The 26,359-nt window shown below is 35.5% G+C and overlaps 3 protein-coding genes across 3 annotated transcripts in view; 2 read left to right on the top strand and 1 right to left on the bottom strand.

Annotated features, from left to right (window-relative positions):
• Positions 1-769: 769 nt before the first annotated feature.
• On the bottom strand, positions 770-14,272 carry LOTGIDRAFT_138828 (hypothetical protein; the record flags this gene model as incomplete). The annotated part of the gene is made up of 17 exons (XM_009049142.1): positions 770-1,833; positions 2,323-2,471; positions 3,116-3,217; positions 3,624-3,751; positions 4,384-4,536; positions 5,245-5,322; positions 6,079-6,227; positions 6,372-6,461; positions 6,976-7,038; positions 7,576-7,678; positions 7,945-8,048; positions 8,610-8,745; positions 9,260-9,388; positions 9,933-10,026; positions 10,555-10,683; positions 11,491-11,632; positions 13,996-14,272. Coding segments are annotated over 17 exons (3,090 nt in total), but the record flags the coding sequence as incomplete, so codon positions are not given.
• Positions 14,273-18,073: 3,801 nt separating this feature from the next.
• On the top strand, positions 18,074-21,699 carry LOTGIDRAFT_138836 (hypothetical protein; the record flags this gene model as incomplete). Its single annotated transcript, XM_009049141.1, has 8 exons — positions 18,074-18,265; positions 18,387-18,550; positions 18,881-18,987; positions 19,620-19,759; positions 19,950-20,115; positions 20,523-20,722; positions 20,905-21,045; positions 21,613-21,699. Coding segments are annotated over 8 exons (1,197 nt in total), but the record flags the coding sequence as incomplete, so codon positions are not given.
• Positions 21,700-23,860: 2,161 nt separating this feature from the next.
• LOTGIDRAFT_172272 (hypothetical protein) overlaps positions 23,861-26,359 on the top strand; it is a gene marked incomplete at both ends in the record, with an annotated part of 4,071 nt that continues 1,572 nt past the window's right edge. Inside the window, 2 exons of the mRNA XM_009049140.1 lie at positions 23,861-23,896; positions 25,905-26,068. Of these exons, the coding sequence (XP_009047388.1) occupies positions 23,861-23,896; positions 25,905-26,068 (200 nt within the window). The remainder of the gene's footprint in view (positions 23,897-25,904; positions 26,069-26,359) is intronic.

Raw genomic sequence — 26,359 nt, 5'->3', positions numbered from 1 at the left:
TACCTGCATCATTGACAGAGGGAAACCAGGCTGAAAAATCCAAAGGTATTACCTTCACCTATGCTGGGATTGAATGAGGATATCGTTAAAAAGACGTAAAAAATTACCCAAGTCTTGTCCAAATTTTTTCAACGCTGCTGAGCCTATTGACCTGACTTGTGTTATTCATTTTGCAGCTCCAAAGACAAAATTTTAGATTATGTATCAGGGGGTGAAGCTGACACAAGGCACAGGCATCAGAACATTTCTTGCCTTAATCGCTTAATTGCCTAACAGACGACAATCCAACTCAATACCGACTGAGCTTTTCCACTGCCACCATGACAGTGTTTCAACCCAGTGTTAGAGGGAAGTGTTGACATTTACACAGTTTGAATCAATATGGAGAGGCTTAAGGTGTGGACACACAAGCAGTCACGGATTGTCGCAGATTATAGTCTTGTCTTGAGTTTCAAGTTTCTGCACACAAGGAGACAAAAATCTCCAGTTGGTGTTTTCCACCTTGTGGAGACTTTTTAGAGATTTTACTAAAGATTCGAGTTGACCAAAACCCCTTGTTTGCTCGCATCTTAAGCTACCCACAACCTGAATATGACTGATCCTTTTTCCTTTTTTTTTTTTAAGTAATGACATTTGAAAATACAAATAGATATATTTTCAATTTTTTTACAGAATTTATACATAATGTATGCACTTTGATGCCAATATACACAAATTTAAATTTTACTGATCCTTTTTAATTTTTTTCTGCTCCACTACAAACCAATCTTCAGCGTCTCCTAACTTGCTGTGGAGAAGCGTAGTCACGGTTACGTTCCCGTTGAGGTGATGGGCTAAAATCATGATCCTTTCTCGAGCTTTTGGATCGTTTTTTACTTAAAGTTATCTCATCTTCTGCTGGGGAATGATATCGTTTCCTTGGTGACCGTTCATAATTTTCTTTATTATGATAATACTGATCTCGATCACCAGATCGTTTTGACCTTGACCTTTGACTGTCCTCGTACGTATCCACGTCTCTTTTAGCACGTTTATAATCCTCATTGTCATAGCGATCAGAATCATATTCACCATTACGTCTCTTGCTTGCATATCGTTCACTTTCATATCTTCCATTTCTGTCACTGGCATAACTTTCCTTTTTATTGTATCGGTTTTCCCTTTCATTTTCATAGTGTTCATCAGAATAGCGTTTATTTTTCTCTTTACGAATTTCACTGTCTGAATCATATCTATTTTTCTGACGCTTTTCTCTATCACCATCATCATAGCGATTGTCACTATAGTGAGATCCACCGTTTCCATGACGATCATCTCTTCCATCACTACGGCGATTGTCTCTACTGTCACTACGGCGCTTATCTCTAAGATCACTTTCACTGTAGTCACGATCACCATGTCTTTTGTTTGGATTATCTCCATGACGATAGTCACCACGATTACCATAGCGATCGTCACTATTTTTATCGTAACGCTTATCAGAGCCCTCTCTTTCCTCGCGTGAATTTTCACTTTTCCGCTTGTCCTTAATTCCTCTACGATTTTCTTTTTCATTTCCTGAGTCATCCCTGACAACATCGCTTTTCCGTTTTGATGTGGACTTAGAAGATTCTTGCTCATCAAAGTCAGCCCGTCTGCTTCGTTGTGTATCACTATTTTTGGGTGTCTGACGTGCCCAAGGATCAGTGAATGAGTCCATGACAGGTTGATGACGACGATGATGATGTTCTTTGTGTTTTCTCTTAGACTTCTCTTCTACGACAGGCTCAGACTTTTTCTTACGTTTTTTCTTCCTTTTTTCTGATTCAGATTCGGAGGAAGAGCTTTCAGAGTCTGAAAATAGAACCAAAATCAAATCATACAAGCTTTAAGGAATTTGATGATACCAGCCAATCAAACTTCGGCCCTCTCTTAAGGCTTAAAGTGAACAAAAGGTATGTTAAGTGTCAAATGCTTCACAAAATCCCAGCCTTTGAGGACAGAATTTGATTGGCTGGTGTTATCATCAAAGAGAGGAATGTTTAAAAGGCTCATCTTAAGACCTTAACTGAAGTGGCTAAATTAAAAATATAAGCTAATAAAAATTGGAACAAGAGCTTGCTCTAATTCTAATTAGAATGTACATTTTGATTTAAGATTTTTCTGCAAAACTTATTTTGCTCCTAAATCTTTTATTTTAAGTATGGTTTTGCTTTTCTCCATTTTGACATTGACCTAGTGATCCAGCCAGTCCAAAATAAAATGTCCTCAATTTTTCATTACTCTTCTCTAGTTTTAGTCTAATTGAGCATCTAAATATGAACCTACCAGCGTCAGAAGCACTAGAACTTGAGGAAGATGAAGAACTATCTGAACTGTCATCAGAACTGTCGTCTGAGCTGTTATTGGCTGCTTCTGCTGCTGCTTGCTCTGCCTCTTTCTTCTCCATCAGTTGCTTAGTGACGTCTTTAAGATGATTTCTGAGCTCTTCACTGGAAGTTTAAAAAAACATTGTAGTTGGTAAAAGTTCTACACAGACTTATGAATGGAGGGTAAAAACCATGCAGATTTTCAAAAGAGGGCTGCCCCTGCTTAATTTTGAAAAGGGGGCTGGTCGATTGGTTAGTTCTGCACGTTAGGGATTTATGAAATCAACAGAACATTCAATAAAACAGGAGTTGGTACCACTGTTTTGTTTGTTACTAACTGAACTAAGAAATAGAAATAAATAGTTTTAACTTCATGACCTAGGCTTTCTATGGGAATTCTATTCTTTAGTTGGAACAGAATTCAGAACGCGTGTGTCGAAAAAATAGGTAGGTGCAAACAAAATTAAAAATGGCGGAAGGGGCAAATAGATGGAACAAACGGCGAATTTGTCCCTTTAAGGAGACAGTTGCTGGATAAATTTGACCCCATCGATGAACGTTGCCTCAAGTTACATACTGTTTCTTATGTTCAACTTTCAAAAATATTGAATCTTGTCGTTGGTTAGAATCTGCTTTATTATTGATGACAAATGCAAGCAGTTCAGTTCCATTTTAACTTTTTTGACAAACGCTTTTTAAATCTAAAAAACCTTTACTTGTAACTTTTTCTTAATTCAACGTCAATAACGCAAAGATAAGAAACTTACGTCAAGCCACCCAGACCAATAGTGGTAAAAAAGTTGATAGCAAATCTTGTATTTTTAGGATTATCTCGTGGCATTATTCCTTCAAAATATGGCTGTAGAGACCTGAAATAATAAACAAACAAAAAACATGAACTTGCCAACTGAAAGTAGGTGTATGGTTAGGAAAATGAAAATGAAATGAATGGAGTTTAGGTCTTACTTTTCTGTGGGGAAGAATGGCAACACTAAGCACTGTGCAATGAGGGATATTTCGCCAGGATATTTAACTTTTGAGGGATCGATAATGTGCACAGCCTGTAGCACACTGGGCCTCAGTTTGTTTCCCATCTGAACGACTAGACGCTTTTTCCATGTCAGCCCCTCTTATCTATATCACTGACAGGGAGAAACCATGTTGAAAGATATTATCTCAACATTTGCCGGGATTGAACCCTGGACCTTCAGGTTAGTGAGCAAGCGTCTAACTCACTGAGCCATCAGGGCTCGGGAAATAAGGACAAAAACTTACTGATCTTTGAATCTATCATTTAGTTTGGGTAGTCCCATATATTCTGATAACTCTTGGAATAATAGTTTGATAAAAATACGACTAGCAGAGGTAGTGTCTTCTTCATTCAGGCTAATACAACACATCACCTATGGAAAATAAAATATAACTTTGAATTGGAAAGAAAAAACAGGAAATTAAAGTGATTGTAAAGAGTTTTTCTATATTTTTTATGTGTATCAGGGACATTGATAACATCAATTTGTATCATTCAAATTAAATCAGATGTCTGTGGTTCCTGCAATTCCACTAAAACTAAGTGTTTGATGACATCGCTAATTGCAAAGGGCCTTGTGAGATTAAGCATATTTTGCGATTAAAGACGTTAACAAACACTTAGATTTTGGGAAACTTTGTCTACATTAATTCTTAAAGGGATTGTAAAGAGTTTTTAAAATTTTTTTTAAAAAGGGACACTGATAGCATCAATTTGCACCGTTCCAATTTTCATTCCAACATCTGTGGTTCATGCAATTCCACTAAAACTAACTTTTATGACGTCACGAGAGGGGAGATACTGGAAGCTACGATTAATATCGATGCAGTTGCCCTCTATTGATGCATAAAACGAGTTAGTTTTAGTGAAATTGCAAGAACCACAGACGTCTGGTTGAAAATTGGAATGGTGAAAATTGATGCTATCAGTGTCCCTGATACATATAAAAAGTTTAGAAAACTTCTTTACAATCTCTTTAACTTAAAATAACATTGGCAAACTTACCCCCCAGCTGATGGCGTCTGTATATAGAAGATGAGCGAAGAATTTGGAACAGTTTCGTAGTTTACCAGTTTCTAAACGATGTATAGTTTCATATTGCTCTTTAAACATAATCTGGAAAGGTTCCACGTATTTCTTGTCCATCTGACAAAATCTCTGAAATTAAATTTAAACTCTGAATTAAGACTCTTGTCCACTGTCACGTTTTCATGAGCGTTTTAACACAGCGTAAAACACGTCAGATTATGCCTGAAAATGACAGGGTAATACGCCGTGTCCACATGAGCGTAGGCAGAGACACACTTGCAAGAGAGGAACACAACATGGCAGACGAATCAGACAAGGGCATTGAATTCAAAGCACTTTATATCTACAATAAACGGCATCATCCTGAAAAAAGAAGTCACTGGGTCCTCGTTTAGGGAATATCACCACTTAGTGAGGCAACTATTTCCATATTAGGATAAGTTTTTCATAAATATGCTCACGTGACATTTTTATTGAGATTTCATTGGCTAACGCCTTTGGATGTTATAGGCGTATTACATGACTTACAGTTTTTTAAAACACACCTATGTGGACACGGACCAATTGAAATGTTATATAGGATTTCTCAGCGTGGCGTGAAATCCCCATAAACTCATGTATGTGAACTCACTCAACTCAGGCCTTATTACAGAACTTTCAGTTTTTTAAACACACCTATGTGGACACAGACCAATTGAAATATTATAGAGGATATATGTATGTATGCCTTAAGTCTGCTTCATTTGCATCTTATCGATACTGTTTTGCTAATAAGTATACTTAATTAAAAAGTTCATGAAAGAATGAAGCTAATAGATAAAAAAAATTGCAGCCTACCTGGGCTAATAAACCAAAGAATTTTTCATATGTTCGTAACTGACAACAACAATCTAAAATCATGTTACATAGCTCCACCTGTTGATTTAAAAATATATTAATCATTTTATATTATAAATAGAATCATTATTATTCTTACTATCTTTAGTCGGCTGGTCTCACCCTGTGTTAGTGAATGTGCTTTCGAATGGAAATATTTGACAATCGCTCAATTTTTGCAACATTTGCTGTGGTTTTTTCGTAAGCGTCAGTAAGAAATTCGGAACGTTGACAAGTCATTCTCCACCTCCTTTCAAAGAACGGTCTAGTTAGGAAGCACTTGTTAAATTTCAGCGAATGTTGCATTTATTTGAATTCTTTTGTAAGCTCATTCTCAACATTTGCATCTTCTTGTTAGCTATTCGTAAAGCATTGGCAAGCATTGATAAGCATTCGTAATATTTGCGTAAGAAGAGGTCGAGGGATAACCAAGGGGTGACCGAGATGAAAATATTCACTATCCCAATGCAAATTTTTCGGTGAATTCATGAAGACACCATGCAGGGTACAATGAGGATCAAAGGATCTTTAACGTGCACAGCCTGTAGCACACAGGGTCTTGGTTCCCATCGACTGGACGCTTTTCCATGTGAGCCCCTCTTACGGTCCAGTGTGAGACTAGCATATGAGAGTGGCAGCCCATACTCATATATGAAAAGTTTTGTGCCTGTGTTAATATTTACAAAACAAAACATAACCTGGGTCCCTAATAATAATATGAGGTTTATATGCTAAAGCAAAATACGGTTGAAATAAGACAAAATTCTCGAAAATATTGAAGAGACAAAAGCCTACCTCCTGACCAGGTTTTAACTCCATTTTCAGAAGTTTGTGAGCACATTCTTCATAATCTAAACTAGATTGTATAGTTAAATATATAGTACGTCTTAAAACTACCATGTTGGTTTCTGTTGAATCTATTATAGTCTGTTTACTTTCCTTTTCTGAAAAAAAATAACCACCAATGTCTCTAAAACAGTTATTTATAACCAACACTTGTTATACAATAAAGCTTAATATATCAAAGTTATGCCACTCAGAAACTCTGCAACTCTTGTATATGAAAACTGAATATTGTTATTTCTTACCTTCATCATCGGAAGCTGAACTATCAGAACTACCTGATCCTGAATCACTTCCAGATCCTTCCTCATCTGTACTACTTTCTTCTAATATACCTGTAATGTATTCATACGCCTCGTCAAGACCTGGGCTCATATACTCAAAAACTTAACCTAAGATGACTTAAGTATTATCCAGTCATCTGATTGGTCAATCATTATCATCGATTTTAAACTTTTTATCAATCAGACCACAATATCCTGGTTCCATCTGTTCTGATTCTGCCCTTAATCGAACCGTATGAAAGTGAAAATGTCACATTCAAAATTTCCTTGTCCACCATTTTGAATTCTGTCCACTATTTTATTCAGCACATGTGGAACACATTTTGTTGATTCCATAAATCCCGAACAAGCATAACTAATCAATCGTGTGGCCCCCTATACAATTGGTCAAAAATAGCAAAAAACGAGGCAACAATCCTTATAAGTAAAAGATATAAAATTATAGGACAACCTATAGACCAACCAAAACTATATACAATTTTAATAACCATAACCAGCAAAAAACAGCTAAAACACAAATGACTTTTACATGTCAAAAAATATTAATATGAAAATTACTTCTTACCTTTTTTCAATGTTTTATATTTTTCTTCATTTTCTTGATAATTTTCATCAGCCTTGAACACGTCTGAAATAGAAAATGGCATACAAAACAGATTTACATATGCGTTATATTATGTATTGTAATTGATATTATAGATAGAAAATAAATATGATATGATACAGGGATCACGATACATATTCCGATACAAGGGTCATGATACGATACAGAGGTCACAATTATACATATCATGATACAAAGGTCATGATACCATACAGGGGTCACGACACATATCATGATACAAAGGTCATACCATACCATACAGGGGTCACGATACATATCATGATACAAGGGTCATGATACAATACAGGGGTCACGATACGATACAGGGGTCACAATACATATCATGGTACAAAGGTCATGACACCATACAGGGGTCACGACACATATCATGATACAAAGGTCATACCATACCATACAGGGGTCACGATACATATCATGATACAAGGGTCATGACTTTATAACTGTGATATTTGGTAATATAGTTGATAGAAGTGGTCAGCCACAAAGATACATGCATCAAAAGTATTCCCTTGAATCCTGCTACACCAATTTTGAACTTACTCAAAATGTCTTCTGGATCACCAGCCTGTTCTAAACTTAATAAATGTGTAAACTGTTCATTGTCTTCTACTAGATCTAACTTCTCTATCACTGCTTGGTATTCCTACAAATATTACAACAAATAACTAATCAATGAAGAGAAACACGCAAAGTTTACAAAAATAAAGCCCAGAATCCTTTTTTCTGTAGTTGCACAAGCGTATCTATAAGCGTGGAAAAGATATCTCCTAATTTTAGTTAAAACAACTCCATCTATCAGCAAACTGCAATGGCATACGCACAAGTCTTCAGGTACCACAGACTGATAGATAGATAAATGTTGTAATATTGCCTGTCTATGGATTATGACAATGAACAGTAATTATTTACCTTGAATCCATCCTTCCTAATAGCGAACATGACTTCCATCATATACTGTACACGTTTATCTATTTGGCCCTCGTGTAAAATATTTCTTAATCTGTCAAATATAGCTGAAAAAAAGATAAGTTACCACATAAAATTTACATTCCATTGTTCCTTGTTGGGTTAATGAACGAAAGGCCATTGTGCATTGAGGATATGGCAGTACAATTCTACTCTTTTTCAATTTCAAATATTGAGGGGTCTCTAACTTGCACGGCTTGTAGCAGTAGCAACGGATGTCTGGATTTATTGTCCTATTTGGTCAAACCTAGACCATTGAGTTAGACACTGGCTCGTTATATATATCCAGGGTTTAATAGATTGAGATAAAACCATCAGATTTTTCAACTCTGTTTCCCCTTGTCAGTGATGCAGGGCAGAGGGACTGACATGGAAAAAGGGTCCAGTCATTCGAATGGGATAATAACTGAGGTCCTGGTGTACCTTCAACAGTTGGAAATCGAAAAAAGAGTAGGATAATGTTGCTGCTCTGGCGAAATTTCCCTCATTGCACACTGTCTGGCATTGCCCGCTTCATTAGCCTGATAGGAGCAGTAGAGTATGATGTAAAACTCTATCATTTCATTTAAGCCAGGACACATCAATTCTTGATGATTCTAAAAACTTACCATTGATGCCTCTTGGAGAAAGTTCTGAGAGTTTCTGACCCACTTCCTTAAGGAAACCAATAGCTATCTCCACAGAGTCATCGGTTGGGGAATCTAATAACAGAGTCAGAATCTCAAGAGCTAGAACTTCATGAGCCTGTAAAAAACATAAACAAATCAAAAGTATTCAGTTATTAGCTAAAAAACTTGATGCTTTAAGCCTTCCATCACATCACTAATAAGGAAACTCCAAGGTCGCTCGATTGGTGAGTTCTGCACGTTCTAGATTCAAGGAATTATCAGGACGTTCAATAAAACATGTTGGAACACATTCCATATGTAGATGCTGACAGAACTCAATATGGCAGAGAAGGAAATAGATAGAAAAATTTTAAATATGACATATTCTGCTTCCAAACTGTTTGATTTAGGCAGAAGTGGAACAGAAGGAATCTGTTCAAAACTCACCAATCAAGTGCTACCCAGGAAAGTTGAATGAGAGGGGACACAACTTGTATGCACTGAGATTGGACACACCATCTACTTTCTCCCAAAAAGTTGACAAACACCCCGTGCTAAAATAGGCAGTGACCGAACCTATATGCTAGTATAATTAGGATCCAAGTGAAACACGCTAGTTCTTGTGAGGCAGAAACAAAATATTTACTTACAACTTGTTGGTTGACGAGATGAGCGATAAACCTGGTAGAGGATAGACACAGATTTTTATCGTTTCTACGGAAACCACGTCGAAACTGTATCACCAACCTCTTTAATATCAACTCTCCATTTTGTGGAAACTGAAAAAATATATCGGTATCTTTTGAGTCATTGATATTTGCCATGCATCTCTGTTCCTGTTATGCTGTGTATGAGGGAAGTAAGCTTGTTTCAAGAGTTTGGGCAGGAAGCTGAGCATTAACCAACCGAAATGAAAACTTCATTAAAGGGATTGTAAAGACAATTTCTAAGTTTTGTATGTGTATAAGGGACACTGAAAGCATTAATTTGTACCATTCCAATTTTCAATCAGACATCTGTGGTTCCTACAATTCTAATTCTCTGCACACTAAAACTAAGTGTTTGATGGTGTTACTAATCGCAAAGGGCCTTTTATGGTAAAGTGTATTTTGAGATTAGTAACGTCATCAAACACTTATTTTTAGTGAAATTACAGGAACCACAGACGTCTGATTGTAAATTTATTTGGAAAAACCTCTTTACAATCCCTTTAATAATCAGATAAAAACAACAGCCTCTACAGTGATCACAATAAATGTACTAACAGGGGAAAAATATTTTGGAGGCTGTTAAAAAAAATGACAGAAATAATGAGTTGCCTACCTTGGTATTAAGAATTGCTACCAATGCAGCATAGACATGAGTGAAGGTAGGTGAAGCAGCCTGGGCTTGAATTACAGATCTTGCTAATACGCCTCTATAATATACAAAATATGTTTTTAAGATTGCAATCTAAAGCATAAAATTAACAACTAAATATAAGATAGACCACAGCCATATACGCCCACCATGGCATGCGGATGGAAAATATTCAAGATTTTGGGGCAAGGGCAATAACTCTGCTACTAACGGTCGAAAATAGCTCAAATTCAAACTTGATCTATGATCAGCTCGATTTATGTATATGTATACACATACCGAATTTCATTTGATTCCATCAAACAATCTAGTTTTTAGAGCATTTACAAGCAAATGTTGACGGATGGACGGACCAATAGCGGACAGTCTTCTTTTCATGACTATGTATGCATATATGCGTTTACAATGTTATTGACTTTAAACTCTATCACAACACATCAAAAGACGTCTGGTTGAAAATTGGAATGGTGCAAATTAATGCTATCAATGCCCCCCGATACAAATAAAAAATTTAAAAAATCTCTTTATAATCTCTTTAAGCTGGAAAAATTAAATTAAAGATCCAATGACTGTAAAGATAACCTACCTTCCCCTGACAATATTTTCTTGGAATAATTCTCTCACGACGAAATCTATATTAGAGATGTTAACTTTATTAATCAAACCATTAATACTCTTCTTTAACGCTTCCCATGCCATCCTCTGATATACAGCACTGGAAAATAAATGCACTTGTACAATAGTTATTCAGGGATAAATTCGCCATCTGTTGGAACAATCGTACCATAGTAACAGAAACTGTAATTTTTTTAGCTAAGCTAATCAGTGATAGTGTTCACATCTCGCTGTTGAAATTTGAGCCTTCAAATCCATGTGCGTCCAGAATTATCCAGGTTTGAAAGTTAAAAAGACGAGTTGTCTTAGCTTGATACAATATATAGAAACACAAAGTGAAATTCCTAGTTAGAGGTATTTTTGAAGTAAAAATCTGAAGATTATTTACATATATTCAGGACCTAAATCAACTCAAAAATTGGAGAACATGTCCCCTAAATATAGTTAAGCGTATATAGTTGTCCAACTGTCTAATTTAATAGAATAAATAATTGCCATGTAACAGCAAGCTTGTTTGTCAGTGTATGGAGTAACAGCAAGCATGTTTGTCAGTGTATGGAGTAACAGCAAGCTTGTTTGTCAGAGTATGGAGTAACAACAAGCTTGTTTGTCAGTGTATGGAGTAACAGCAAGCTTGTTTGTCAGAGTATGGAGTAACAACAAGCTTGTTTGTCAGTGTATGGAGTAACAGCAAGCTTGTTTGTCAGAGTATGGAGTAACAGCAAGCTTGTCAGAGTATGGAGTAACAGCAAGCTTGTTTGTCAGAGTATGGATTCGAATTTTGGACTAATTTTTGACATAATAAAATATCACCAACTCTTTGACTGCAATATTTTCTGAATTGAATTGTCAGTGTATGGATTCGAATTTTTGACGGATGATTCTAACCGCCAAAATGAATCATTACCTAGTCTTGTCTGTAATCTGAGCTTGCATCATTCTTAGCCTAGCAGGTGGTATGTAGGCTCCACCAGTGCGTGTTAATATATTATTAGGATCAATTTCTTTCTGTGTTTTACCATCTTTACTGACATCTTTGTATTTTCCTTCTTTCTTATTATCCTCATCCCTAGAAAAATAACATAATACAAATTATATAATTACAAAATCAAAATTACAAATGCACAAAAGAAAGAATGCATTTAGACAAAATTATTTTTTTCTACCGTCTAAATTGGCTACAGGGCCACAGTGGCTCAATGAGTTAGACACTTGCTCGCTAACATGAAGGTTCAGGATTGAATGCGGGGATACTTAGAGATGCTATCTTTGAGTTTTTCAACCAGGTTTCCCCCTGTCAGTGATGAAGGTGGAAGGGGTTTTGACATGAAAGAAGCGTCTAGTCATTCGGATGGGACAATAAACTGAGTCTGTCTTCATTACAATTACATGCAAAAGAGTAGGACGTAAAACTCCATTCTGTTCATTTCTAAATTAACAAAGCCAATACAAAGCTTTCAAGTTTGAAAATAGCAGATATAATTAATATACATATAATTTATTTAAAATTGTATGAATATCAACACAAAGATGCCAAAATAATTGATCTTTTTTACTGTAAAGTCAACTTACTTTTCATTTCTCTGTTTTTCCTTTTCTCTGATCAGTTGATGTTCTTGTAATTCTCGATCATAATTATTCCTTCTGTCATTTCTATCATTCCTTCTATTATTTCTCCAGTCATCTTCTCTTCTATCTCTCCAACCATCAGACCTCCTATCCCTGCGATCTATGTAATCATTTCTTCGGTCCCTGCGATCATAATCTCTATGACGACCACCATCACCATCATCTCGATTGTGATCTCTATGTCTATCCCTCCAATCTCGATCGTCACGTCTTCTATCTCCTTGATCATCTCTCTCAGAACGTCTATGACGCTTATCATCCTCATCTTTTCGACCATGACGCCCGTCTCGTTCTCGGCTACTAGATTTACTCAATGATCGGAAGCGAGCAGGTTTGACTTTCTCTTCTGGCCAATCACGTTCTTTCCTCCAGTCTGGTTCTTCCTCTGCACTGTCATCATTTGCGTGCCGATTTTTAACATGTCTATCTTTTTCATTGTCTGATTCATCTCTCTATAAACAAAAAATTTCAGTCATAAGTTAGACAAAAAATAGAAATTTCTTGCTCAATCACCAAATGCCCTAAATACAATTTTATTTTTCATCTGATGATGCCACGTGTAAATTGTGTTGAAACATTTTGTACTAAGTGTGTAATACTATAATATAATCCCTTGTGTTTTTTTTTTATTACATGTCCTAAATATAAATATGACAGCCGCACAGTTTTGATCTCTAATCAGACACGATTGGTAAAAACTGACATACTTAACAACGCTGAATCTGGATTCTCAAAACTCTTTAAATCTTAGTTGTCTTAGGAGTGAAATTTCAAATTTATAAATTGTGAAATGAATTAACAGTAAACAACAAATTCATACCTTTTTCTTTGATCTAGAACGCTTTTCAGTTTCTTCTTCATCATTAGAATCTTCATCACTCTAAAATTTATAAATTAAGTTCATACAAACTTTCCCTAAACATGAGTTCCTCAAGCCATTGTGAGGTGGCGCTTGATTGAAGAGTTCTGAACAGGTTTTGTCTATTGCAATTCTGCCCAATCGGATGGAATGAAAGGGGATGTGGCATTCAAAATTTTTGCATCTATTTCCTACACCACCATTTTGAATTTTGTCTGCACAGGGCACATTCTGAACTCTGTTATTATGTTGATATAAATCCCAAACGTGTAGAACTCACCAATCGAGTAGCGCCAAAAAGACAAAGTAATGAAGTAGACATTTTGTTCATGTAAACTCCAGACAAATAAGGTTTAGTTTGGGCAACAGGCTTGCACTATTAGTACCGCTACCTTCCCCTTTCAGGTTGATATGAAATGAATCAAAGTAAAAAAGGGGAAAGCTGCTCAAAAAGAAACCTATATATCAAATGCCAACAAAATCTATGAGGCAGACATGAAAGTCCTCAATCTTGAAATCTTAAAAAAGTCCCCACTATTTTGTGGAATGAGAAGTATCAATACACAACCTTGCGATAAGATGTGTATTGTGACATGTCATATTGCTATATATCGATTCACAGATACATAATACTAATATCATGTGAAATTTAATTGAAAAGACAAGTTACCTGTTTCTTAGATTTGATATTAGAAACTAAACTCTTCACTTTTCTTTCATCATCATCACTAGAGGAGGACACCTCACCACTCTCAGCAGAAGAATCATTGGCGTTACTATGGTTACGGTTCCTGGCATCAGATCTACGACCTGAGCCTTTTACTGGGCTTGTGTCAGAGGTACTGGTGTCGTGTCTTTCCTTCACTCTTCTGGATGATTTCTCTGGACTTTGGTCAGTCTCAGAGTTGCTGACTCTTCTGGCACGTCTTGGCGATTGTTTTTCATGGCTTCGTCTTTTGGAAGGTCTGTCAGAATCTCTTCTGGCATCCTTTTGGGCATGATTTGATGAATGTTTTTCCCTATCTCCTCTATGTTCAGATCTCTTTGGGCTTTTAGACATCCTTTCAGTACGTCTGGATCGTCTGGCATCACCGTGTCTGTGCGTAGACCTATCTGGACTACTTTCTGAGCTCTCTGAACTAGATTGCTTTTTCTGTTTAGTTTGTAGTTTGCTTTTCGACTCCCTTCTATCAGGACTGCTTTCAGAATCACTCTCCCCTTTCCTTCTCTGGATTGGTTGCTTTTCTGTTTTTGAGTCAACTTCTTCTTCACTATCTGAATCATGCCGTTTTTGGCTGACATTTGACTGTCGTTTATCTCTTTTTGACTCAACTGGGCTACTATCACTGCTTACCGATCTTTGGGGTTTCTTCGTTCCAGGGCTCTTCGCCGAGCCACACCTCTCAGGTTTGCGTTTTGATTTATGTGCTGAATTCTTTACAGAAGAGTCAGAATCGCTATCTTCAGATGAATCTTTTGTTTTTCTCGATTTTTTCACTGGACTACTCTCTGAAGTGGAACTTGTTTGGTGTTTCCGCGATGATTTTTCAGGGAGTGATTCTCTTCTGCTGTCCCTTCCTGTATGTTCTCGACTAGAATTTCTACTTGGTCGTTGTTCATCAGGTTTCTTTGATTTATCTGGACTACCGTCTGATTTGCTACTGGAACTACTAGAGTTACTGCTCGAATCTGAACTAGAATCTGAGCTGGTGTTTTTTCCAGATCTTGATTTTTCTTTTTCCGTCATTTTCTTCTTCACTTCCTCATCATTGTCTGAATCAGACGACGAAGAATCCGAGGAGTCATGTCTCCTGTTAAAGAGAATAGAATATTTATCAATTAAAACATTCATTATCAATTTCTGCTTATCAAAGACCGAAAATCAAAATTCAGCACTGAAAATATTCAAAACAAAGGCCAAAGAAAAGAGCTCTTAACATGTATGCCATGTCAAAGTGTTGCCTCTTTTGCTAACTTCTGGTAATAAAAATCAATCGACTGAAACCTGTCTCTGGTCAATGTGAGTCACAGTCAAAAAGATAATTGAAGAGTAAACGGTTTAAAAAGGCAAAATATGGTAAATTTTGAAAGTGGAAACTGAAATTTTTTGTCAAAATCAAACGTGTTTCTCCATTTTTACATTGGTTAAAACGTACAGAAGATCAATAGGTTTATTAAATTCAATAGAAATAATACCTGGGCATAATTCTTTCTCAAAAGTTATTGTTACAACAAAATGAATTATCTTTTTTTGAAAATAATATTTTACTACGACAGGAAAACCTTGCCGGAAACTGCCATTACCGGAAGTGTAGGACCGGACATCACAGGTATTTGTTATTTTTAACCAATCAGCGCCAAGCCTCTAATCATTCCCGCCAACTTATAGAGTACAGCTGAACTTTTCGCACAAAAATTGATAACATAAAAAGTGAAAAAACTTTAAGAGAAACCAAATAGTGCCTTGTTGTGAGTATTGCAATTATTTCAAAAATTGTTGATGCATTTTCCCTTACGATTTTAAAGCCATCGGACCTAATATCACCCAGTTACAGAACTTTTTAATTTGGCAGCCACCGTATTGTTTTTGTTGTCAATCCACTGATAAAATGGCACGGTCAATCATTTACTTTCACCGGTAAAACAACCTCTCTAGTCCCTATTCTCCAATGCAGATGCATATATAAACAATTATCAGTAGATTGAGGAAATTATCATCTGTTCAAAATTATATGGGCTTCTGATTTACTATAAAATTGCAGGAATTCAATCAGATTTTAACATTTTTATTTTGCAGGATTTGGTTGTTACGATCTACTACATTGAAAAGAAATTGAATCAGATTGTCAAAACGAGCCAAGTGCAGATTGGGGAATAGCTGACAAATAAATTTGTTGCTGTGCAGTCTTTTAAGGTATGCTATTATTGCCCTCCCTTTTAAAGCTATTACTACAGGGGCATACTTAGTTTTCCAACCTGTATATTATTAGATATTCACTTTTGAAGTGATTAACTTGCCAGCACGTGATTGTGACAGGGATAAGTGAGTTATCTTTGCTCGAATGACATTAAAATCTTGTACTTTTAGATTTTAAACATGACAACCATTCAGAGAAAATTAGATTTTAAAGTTCGGAAAAGTTCACGACTAAACAGCAAGAAGTTGATTGAAGCAGAAAATGATTTGAAGAAAAGTTCGGGTCGCAGTGAAAGAAGAAAACTCAGAAGCAAGAAAAATGAGGACATTGTTTTGTCTCCTAAGAAAAGATCTAGTTCAGGTACATTATGAATCTACATGTGGAAATAATATACAAACGTAGTTGACAGCCATTTTGAATCTCTACCTCGACTTAATAGGTCAAAAAAGCTATAATACTTCAACGCAGCCTTTTGACAGGCTATAGCCCCAGAAGACAAAAGAAAAGTAACAAACCAAAGCTTGTAGGTGAAATATCAGAACCTGCAGGCTGATATAGCGTGAAACTCTGAAAACAACATGATTCAAGTTCTGTTATGAATATTTGTAACCTAGAAAAAGTAATTATACTAAAATGTTTTTAGAAAATGTTTTTAGTTGACCTGTTCTTGATGTTTATTCACATTATTTTCAGAATCGGAGCCGAATTCTCCTGTTAAACCCCCAGCACCTTGTTCACCCAGTAAAAAGAAAAAGGAGGTAGTTAAAACAGCGTCACGGGAAACACCCAGTAAATCTTCACTGATAGATAAATATCCTATCCTTTCACCACGCAAAGACAACAGCAATATCATTGGTATGTTTTTATAAAGGAATACTACCTCTTTGACTGTATATAAAGTTGAGAATCTCAAACTTGGTCAATAAGTGTACATATTCATCAGTTGGACTTACCTGATACCATGACTAAAGAAAGAATCTCTATATAAGAATGTATATCCATGCCACATTCCCTGAAAATCTGTGATAGGTATCGTATCTTGGCTTGATTGGTGATTCCCAGCACTAATTGAAATGAGATTGTACATTGGTAAGACATGTCTATTCTCTCTTGCTTTGCTAAGAAAAGTTTCCTTGCAAGCTTTGAATTTTTTTAAATATTATTTTCAGGGTCTGAAGTAAAATTGACCCAGCTGACATCTCCATTGAAAAATGGCAGAGTAGTCATCAACAACGATTTAACACCTTCTAAACGACGAAATTTATTACTCAATTCACCAATCAAAGAAAACCTTTCTGTATCCAGAGATTGTTCTCCTACAAAACGGAGGCTTCAGATGTTGAGCTCTCCTGTCAAAGAAAACCAACTGAGGTCACCATCAAAGCGTCAACCATTATTGAACTCTCCAGTCAAAGAAAATCAGCTAAGGTCACCATTAAAGCACTTGCGTCTGCTAAGCTCGCCCATGAAAGAAAATAGCCTTACATCACCAAGGAAACGACTTACATTGGCATCACCTGTAAAAGAAAATGGCGCAACACTGCTTGGGTCGCCCTCAAAATGTCGACAGATTAATTTTAATTCTCCAAGTAAATCAAAATCTAAAACCATCAGTCATGTAACTGAAGAAATCATGTCTCCTAAAATCAAAAGATCCACTAGTAAGTTCTGTTTCTTTTTATTTATTTTGATTCTTTTGCAAAAAAGCTATCGTTATTCTAAGAATACTTTTTGAGATGCCTTGGATACATTGAACCCAGCAGTGAAAGGCTTAACCTGGACAATATACTGTCATCAAGTGGTATTTAACCCCATTGCCAATGACAGAGAAATAGCTCAATCAGTACTTGGTAGGGAATTGGATTGTCGTCTGCTAGACCATTAGGTGTCTTGGGTTCGAATCATCCTCATAATAAGAAACATTCTGATGCCTATGCCAATTCTTCCGAGAGTCAACCTAGTATCGGCTTCCACCCTCTTATACCCATTGCCAAACCAGCTGTCCTGATGAGTGTTGAGTATCCAAAACATGTCAATAGCAAGATGAGCTATTATTGTTAATTAATCGTTTTGTAGATCCTGCTTACAATCTGGTCAAACAGTCGTTACACACAGCGAAACCAGAACGTCTGGTGTGTCGAGAGAAGGAAGTAGGGGAGATAACTGAGTTTCTAGAAGGGAATTTAGAAAAGAAATCGGCAGGAAGTCTGTATATATCTGGTGCTCCTGGTACTGGAAAAACGGCTGCTTTACTTCATATTATCGATGATGTAAAGGTATGTTTTTGTCTTCTGTTGTTTTCAGTTGAGCTCTAATGAAAAAAATGAACACAAGTTACTTTTAGTCAGGAGTAGACTATTTTTTAAATATTTCCAAATTTTGTAATTTTTTTTGCAGGAATCGTACCCTTGTAAAATATGTTATTTAAACTGTATGATGGTGAAAGATTCAGCGACTGTTTTTAAAAAACTCTATCAAGAAATAACAGGGAAGGCTTTAACTGGAAAACGTGATCCAACACGCAGCATGGAGAAATGTCTAACGACCAGTAAATCAAGCATGTAAGTAGACAGAAATATCCCCTTTAAACAGTGTCTAGTTTTTCTGACTCTACTCAAGCCAATAACTGTCAAACTATTTATCTGGAATAGATGCAGATCTGTTGGACTAATTTCAAGAGGAAAATTCATGCACTGATCCAAACCATAACTTCATATGTAGCCGGATAAACTGATCACTGGTAGAAAAAATACGATTGAGATACTTTCTTCAGAATTTGTAAATTTGCTTTATTGTACACTGAATGGCTTGCCTTTCTTTATTAACCTCTGAGATGCTGAAAAGTAGGATGTAAAACTCAACATTTGAAATAAATATCTCTATATTTTCAGTATACTAGTATTAGATGAGATAGACCAACTAGATAGTAAGAGTCAAGAAGTTTTATATACGATATTTGAATGGCCGACCTTGCCTAATTCTAAATTAATCTTGATAGGTAGGGAAAATTCTTTTTGTCATAGGAAAATTAAGGAGTGGTAACTTATAACCAGCCTTGAATGACTGTTTTAGTCTGAGGGACATTTTCTAACGATTATGACACATGGTATGGGAGACTTATGCTACGGGCACATGAAGAGTCTTAGTCGGTGATTTTTGTCCCCGACTACGGTCTTGTCAAGAGTCAAGAGACCAACTGTGGGACAAAAAATCTCAAGTTGGTTGTGTCTATGTCAATAAATAGTAAATTACATACTGAGCATGCAATTGAAAGGAAAATGAATCTGATTGGATGATGACACTTTGTCTTGCAGACGATAAAACAATTAGTGACAAATATCAAACTTGAAATTATAAATCCTGTTGGCAATGGGATAATCTTGTTATGGAAGCGCGAGCACACGTAAGATTCTGCTCAAGATTTGTGTTGGTAACAAAAGACTATTTGAATGCCTGCAACATAAGTGGATTAAGCAATTATGAAAATGTTGGATGAACTTTTCAGTCTAGTTTAATAAGTTTAATAAGCAGAACAAACAGTTGCCAGTTCTAACAGCTGCCAGTGGGTGTATGTTACCTTGTCAATTTTTATATCTGTCCCTGTCTAAACCACTGTATATATAATTGTAGGTATAGCCAATGCATTAGATTTAACAGATAGAATATTACCAAGACTTCAAGCTCAACCTAAATGTAAACCTCAACTATTAAACTTTGCCCCGTACAGTCGAGAACAGATAGCTACTGTTATACAAGACAGGTTAAAAAAGGTAAGGTTTATTGCTACACAAGTTTCTTGAACCTATGATATAAAGCCATTCCAATTTTCAATCAGGCGTGTGTGGTTCCTGCAATTCAATTATGGTGCATATTGATGCTATTAGTGTCCCCGAGGCACAAGTTTATTTTGATGGGACATTAGTAGGTCATTACATTACATATTCTCTGGTTTATTTGCAGTTAGAAGACTCAGGAATGTGTGTTATGGAGGCTAGTGCTATACAATTCTGTGCTCGGAAAGTGTCAGCTGTGGCTGGTGATATGAGAAAAGCTCTAGACGTCTGTCGGAGGTCTGTAGAATTAGTAGAGGCAGAAATCAGAGGTCAGCAAATTCTCAAAGCTAAAGGTAGATTTGACTTAATTATTTGAGTAGTCTAGGAACCTGTTTATTGGTCCAATGCAGAAACAATTTTGTTTCATTATTTTTCTTCGTTAGTCTCGATTGTAATCTTAAAGATTTAAACCAAGGTTGTGTACTATTGATTTTCATTTCAACCAATCACAGTGTGTCATGCAGAATCTGTCTAAATATTGACTATGAATTGTGGGATAGCAAAAACCAAAATAGCCATATAACCAATGAGATTTTGAGGCTGTCAATACTCTCTTGTTACAGTAATTCTGATTGGCTGGAGAATGGTGCATGATTGTCTGCTATAAATAGCTTGTAACGTGACCTTGGTATAAATCTTGAAGTTAGCCCGAATTTTTGCCATTAAAACGATTTTTTCACCTGAACTTTTTTTCTTTAAGGTTGTGATAGTGGTGGAAATGGCATCACTAAGAAAATTGGTGTGATGCAAATATCACGAGTCATCTCAGAAGTTTACGGCACAGGAGTTAAAACATCCAATCAGAAAGAAGAAACAGTTCCGTTACAGCAGAAATTAGTCACATGTTCGTTATTGTTGATGCTCAAAACTGGGAAAGCCAAAGAGGTTCCAATGGGAAAGGTGAGACTTTTTTCTCAAGAAGTTTTGGTCCCCAAACTTTTTCACTCATTGTGTCTAACCCCCTGGTATCCCAAGAAAAAAGAAAATCATCACAGATTTTCCAGATGTTTCAAATGCATCATAATGTTTGATGCTGCGACCCCATTTCCAGTCTTGTATTTTGCGTTTTCTGTCTATTGTAGCTTCATGAAACATATCGTAAATTGTGTGCCAAACGTCAGATAGCCCCAATTGACCAGTCTGAATTCTACAGTTTATGTGAATTGTTGGAGTCTAGAGGATTAATGGGGCTGAAGAAAGCTAAAGAAGCCAGATTAGCCAAGGTAGAATATTTTGTTTCATCTGTTTTTGATTTTCATGGCACATCTTGTTTGATTTGAAAACTTGTTTGTGAAAACAATAGACTCATAAAAGACATGTTTCAGAACAGTTCTACCAACAAGCCTGACAAAATGGCTAAGACTTGATATTGTTAGTTCACTTCCATTAAAACAAGTCATGATATGTTGGGTGGCGCTTGATTAGAGAGTTAACAGTTTCCGTCTGTTCCATTTCTGGTCTCACTTGAAGTGGAATATGTCACATTTCAATTTCCACCATTTTGAATTCTGCTTGCAACTAGTATTTGTTGGAAACAAGTGGAACTTGTTCTGAATTCTGTTTCAACTTGTTTTATTGAATTCCAAACGTGCAAAACTCACTAATCAAGCAACCACCTGTATTACATTTAAGGGCTGTAACTCTTATTCTCAGCTTGTTGGTAAGACTGAGAAGGGAATTTCTAATCTGGAGATTAAGTAGGAAAATGTGTCTTGCTCTTTGGACAGAATTAAAAAGTGGGCAATTTGTTTTCATTCATTCATTTATTCTTTCTTTCTTCTCATCTACAGGTCAGTTTAAAGTTAGATGAAAAGGAATTAGAACATGCTCTACAGGATAAAATACTCATTTCTACTATATTACAAGAGGGAATTTGAACTGTGACAAGCTTACTGGACAGGAGAAAAATTGTGTCCATTCGTTTCATTGAAGAAGCTTCCATGAAATTTTGTTTACTGAGTTAACTATCCAGCAAGAGAATTTTGATCTGGTTGTATCTCATGATGTTGACATAGTAGTGGTGGATGTCCCATACGAAGCAGACCATGCTTACAAAACACCTGAGGTACTTCTCTTTGGAGGAGTCCACTATTATACAACATATACTTTTGCCATATTGTGGAAGAGATTTTGGTTAACGTTTTGTCTTGCTTGAACGTATTTTTAATAAAACATGACAGTTACTGCACAGGAGAATAGTGGCCTGGATTCGTTTCATTGAATGAGACAATTCTGTCAGGTCCAAATACAATTTCTGTGGGGTGTTAAATTCTAGAATACTTTGTGCATTTCAGTATTTAACTATATTAAACCAATTTTAACAGGAGAAAAGTTATGTGGATTCGTTTTGTAGGTCTGCTGTGATTTTTGGAAAGTACGACAGTTAAAGAAAAATTCCCACGAAAAGAGATACATGATATTGGGGACACTGATAACATCAATTTGCACCATTCCAATTTTCAATCAAACGTCTGTGGCTGCTGCAATTCCACTAAAACTGTGTGTTTGATGATCCACAGACCTCTGATTGAAAATTGGAATGGTGCAAATTGATGATATCAGTGTTCCTGATGAACATAAAAAATGTGGAAAAATTTCTTAACAATCTCTTCAATATTCAGGAATATTTTTATTTTATTATCAAGTATAGATTTTTAGTTTTACAAAATTTCATGTTTTCATTATATCATAGCACAATTGTGATAAAATACCAAAAAAATAATATTGCTCAATTATGTAGAGAAAAGATGGACTATATTTGAGAATTGTGTATGGAAAAGGGATAGTTATAAATAGCCCTTCCTGGCCTTTGTATGTCTTGTTCTCAATTAGTATTTTGAATAGTAATAATTTTATTTGATCAAGTTTTTCAAGAATTACCAAAACTTCCAAATAATTATTTGTATTCCCTTTATGGTTGGAACAGAATTTTGCAGTCAATCCTGTGATTGGTACAAAATGACAGAGGCAGCCATTGTCTCATAATATCAACATCAACATTGGTTAAAGAAATATCGATTGCCCAATAATATACGCGCAAATCCAAGTGCCAACCGAAAATATCTTCTTTTTTTTTTGGCAATTCGTATGGGCGTAAAAAAATTTCATCAACATGGATGGGCATATTTTAGAGTGATTTTAGAATTTGCTGCAATTGTGCGCTAAAATATGCTCCTCTGCCCCCAGCATAACACATTAAAAGGCTAGAAATGCATTTGAATTCCTGTTATTGCAGTTGTCTCTTATTCACCTTGCCTACAGGCTCAGTCCATATTATTTAAGAACTCCCTTGAGAAATGTTGATGATTGAAACAGTATTGATGTATTATATATATGATAAGAATTAAATTGTTAAAATATTTAAAAAAATTATTGAAAATTTAATATTGTAAAAAAAATATCACTTAATAATAAACTCTATTTGTCTGTTATATGAGTTATTGCCCTTGATATTAACTGAGAAATCAATGCAGGTCCAAAAGATTTAAAGAGGTTGTAAGGAGGTTTTTCTCAATTTTTTATGTCTATTGGGGACACTGATAGCATCAAATCTGCACCATGCCAATTGTCAATCAGACGTCTGTGGTTCCTGCAATTCCCCTAAAATTAAGTGTTTAATGACCTTATGGCCTAGTGATTTTTTCAATTAGTGGCGTCATAAAACGCAAAAAAGCACTGTCTAAATACGCTAATGAAAATGAAGAAGACAGTTTAAGAAATATAATTATTTATTATGTTTAAAATCCAGACAACAAACAGAATGAAATATAACTAATAAGTGCATAGATAAACCAATAAATACATACACAACTACTATAGTTCTTACATGGAAGTAATACACACGAACGTAGTTCACGGCCATTTTGAATCTCTTCCTCGACTAAACAAGTCGAATTTCTAAAAAGGCTAAAATATTTCAACTAAGCCTTCAAATAACATTAAAAGGTTTTTCGAAATGGCTTAAATCTGATTTGAAGGTTAAGTTGAAATATAGCCTTTTTTAAATATCGACTTATTAAGTCGAGAAAGATATTCAAAATGGCCGTGAACTACGTTCGTGTGTGTTATTTCCATGTAAGAACTATACGTAGTTTCGTATGCCAATAAACACTCATTTGATTAAAATACAAATTCAATAAGTTATATAGACAATGGCGATCAAATACAAAGTAGGCCAGCTTCCCTCATAGCACACTGCATAACTTTCTTTTCTTGGTGAGCTATAGAACACTCACTATACTTAGGCTTATAAAAGTTAAAACATCACAGGTCAATTGCGTCACTATTTTCCTCAATGCACACTGCATAGCTTTGTCTGATTTCACAGGCCCTCCCAGCAAAAAATGTAGACTAACTATATGTTGTGCATGTCATAAATCTCCTGACATCGTTTTCCTCGTTGCACACTCAATAACTTAACCAAATGCCACAGCCTTTGTATGATACAGATCCAAAAGGGATAGACTTTTCTGGCAAATTTTTCATCATTGCACACAGCTCAGTAGGTAGGCCTAATATTAATATTTCAAACTCTTCTTGAAAAATAGGCTTATTTTTGGTCTTTTGATAACCATTAGCAATGTACTCTGAACTCAAATTGAGTCTTGGGTTTTTATGTTGAAACAAAATATTTAATGGGACAGATTCGTCATTTTTGGGGGTTGATTTTAGTCTCATATATATTTAAATAGTCTTCAGAAGTACTAGAAATATAAAAAAAAATCTCACAATTCCTTGAAAAATATCTCAAACTAGGAAACTATATTTTTTCTATATATGACAGAGTCTCAAAAAATGACGAGTCGTCTTTTTAACATTCACACGCAGATAATTCTGGAAACACATAAATTTGAAAGCAAAAATTTCGACAGTGAGCTGTGAACACTATTACTGATTGGCTTAGCTAAAAAATAATCCTGTTTCTGAGATTGAGTTACAAATTGGTCAAACGAGTGGAAAACCTGTCCCTTTTAAGGTACATTTAGCTAATATCACAGGCAAACAGGGAAAATATTTACAATAATCATTAAAACAACAATAACTATGACAGATAAACATAGATAAATTATTATTCTGGCCAGGTAAAGAGTTACTTCCCTTCCCACTGCTCTGAGTTTCAAGGGAAACATCCCGTCAAGACCAGAAAAACTTTTGCATCAACATTTAAAAGATATTAGACAAATATTGAAATCAAATCTGAACACGTACTATAATATACTATTTACATCTTCTCCTTCAATGCATTAAAATCACTGATTTATACAATTTTCAAAAGCATGTTAAAGGTATACTACCTTTGAATTGTTTATCCATTCCAAGAGGTAGTATACCCTTAATCAAAAATAGCGAATATACAGAAAAACAACAACCATTAAAAATTATACCAGCAAACATTAAAACATTGTATCACAAATATTGCACCAAAACCATACCGGATATCGGAAAAATAGTAAAAAATAATCATAAACAGTCAGCAGTTTTAAAACAGCAGAATATATGGGAGGAATGGCGAGATACCACGGCTCTTAATAAAACTAAAAATATCGTTTGAATACAGCCAGACTAATTAAAATTATACCAAACTTTCGTTCCGATTTTATTAACTTTTATTTTTAATATAACCCTTCAGTTAGGGTCTATAGACGGATCTCTTGAACTGGCGTCAAAATCAGGTTTAAACCAATCAAATTTCTGCCAAATCTTACGCTGGAATTTTGTGAGAAAATGAAGGAATTTGATTGGTTAAAGCAGAGATCATCAGGTTAAGTCAAAAGGTTATTTGATGAATGTTGAAGAAATGGCTATATTAAAAATAAAAGGTTAGAAAAACCGAACGAAAGTTTGGTCTAATTTTAGTTAGACTGGAATACAGCAAAAGTTATGGAATTAGCGGCGGGGGTAATAACGTGCCACCTTAAAAAACAAGAATGGTTAACCAAACATGTTTCCTTTTTGTATAAGGTTATATATATGGTTTTCAAAAAGTACTGTAAATTCTCCCACTTACAACATTACCCATTACCCATTAGTCAGGAGTAGACTATTTTTTAAATATTTCCAAATTTTGTAATTTTTTTTGCAGGAATCGTACCCTTGTAAAATATGTTATTTAAACTGTATGATGGTGAAAGATTCAGCGACTGTTTTTAAAAAACTCTATCAAGAAATAACAGGGAAGGCTTTAACTGGAAAACGTGATCCAACACGCAGCATGGAGAAATGTCTAACGACCAGTAAATCAAGCATGTAAGTAGACAGAAATATCCCCTTTAAACAGTGTCTAGTTTTTCTGACTCTACTCAAGCCAATAACTGTCAAACTATTTATCTGGAATAGATGCAGATCTGTTGGACTAATTTCAAGAGGAAAATTCATGCACTGATCCAAACCATAACTTCATATGTAGCCGGATAAACTGATCACTGGTAGAAAAAATACGATTGAGATACTTTCTTCAGAATTTGTAAATTTGCTTTATTGTACACTGAATGGCTTGCCTTTCTTTATTAACCTCCGAGATGCTGAAAAGTAGGATGA

The sequence above is a fragment of the Lottia gigantea genome, assembly GCF_000327385.1.
Source record: "Lottia gigantea unplaced genomic scaffold LOTGIsca_130, whole genome shotgun sequence".
NCBI classification, from domain to species: Eukaryota; Metazoa; Mollusca; class Gastropoda; family Lottiidae; genus Lottia; species Lottia gigantea.
Note: the sequence above shows the minus strand (reverse complement) of the source record. Positions and strands in the feature narration are given on the sequence as shown.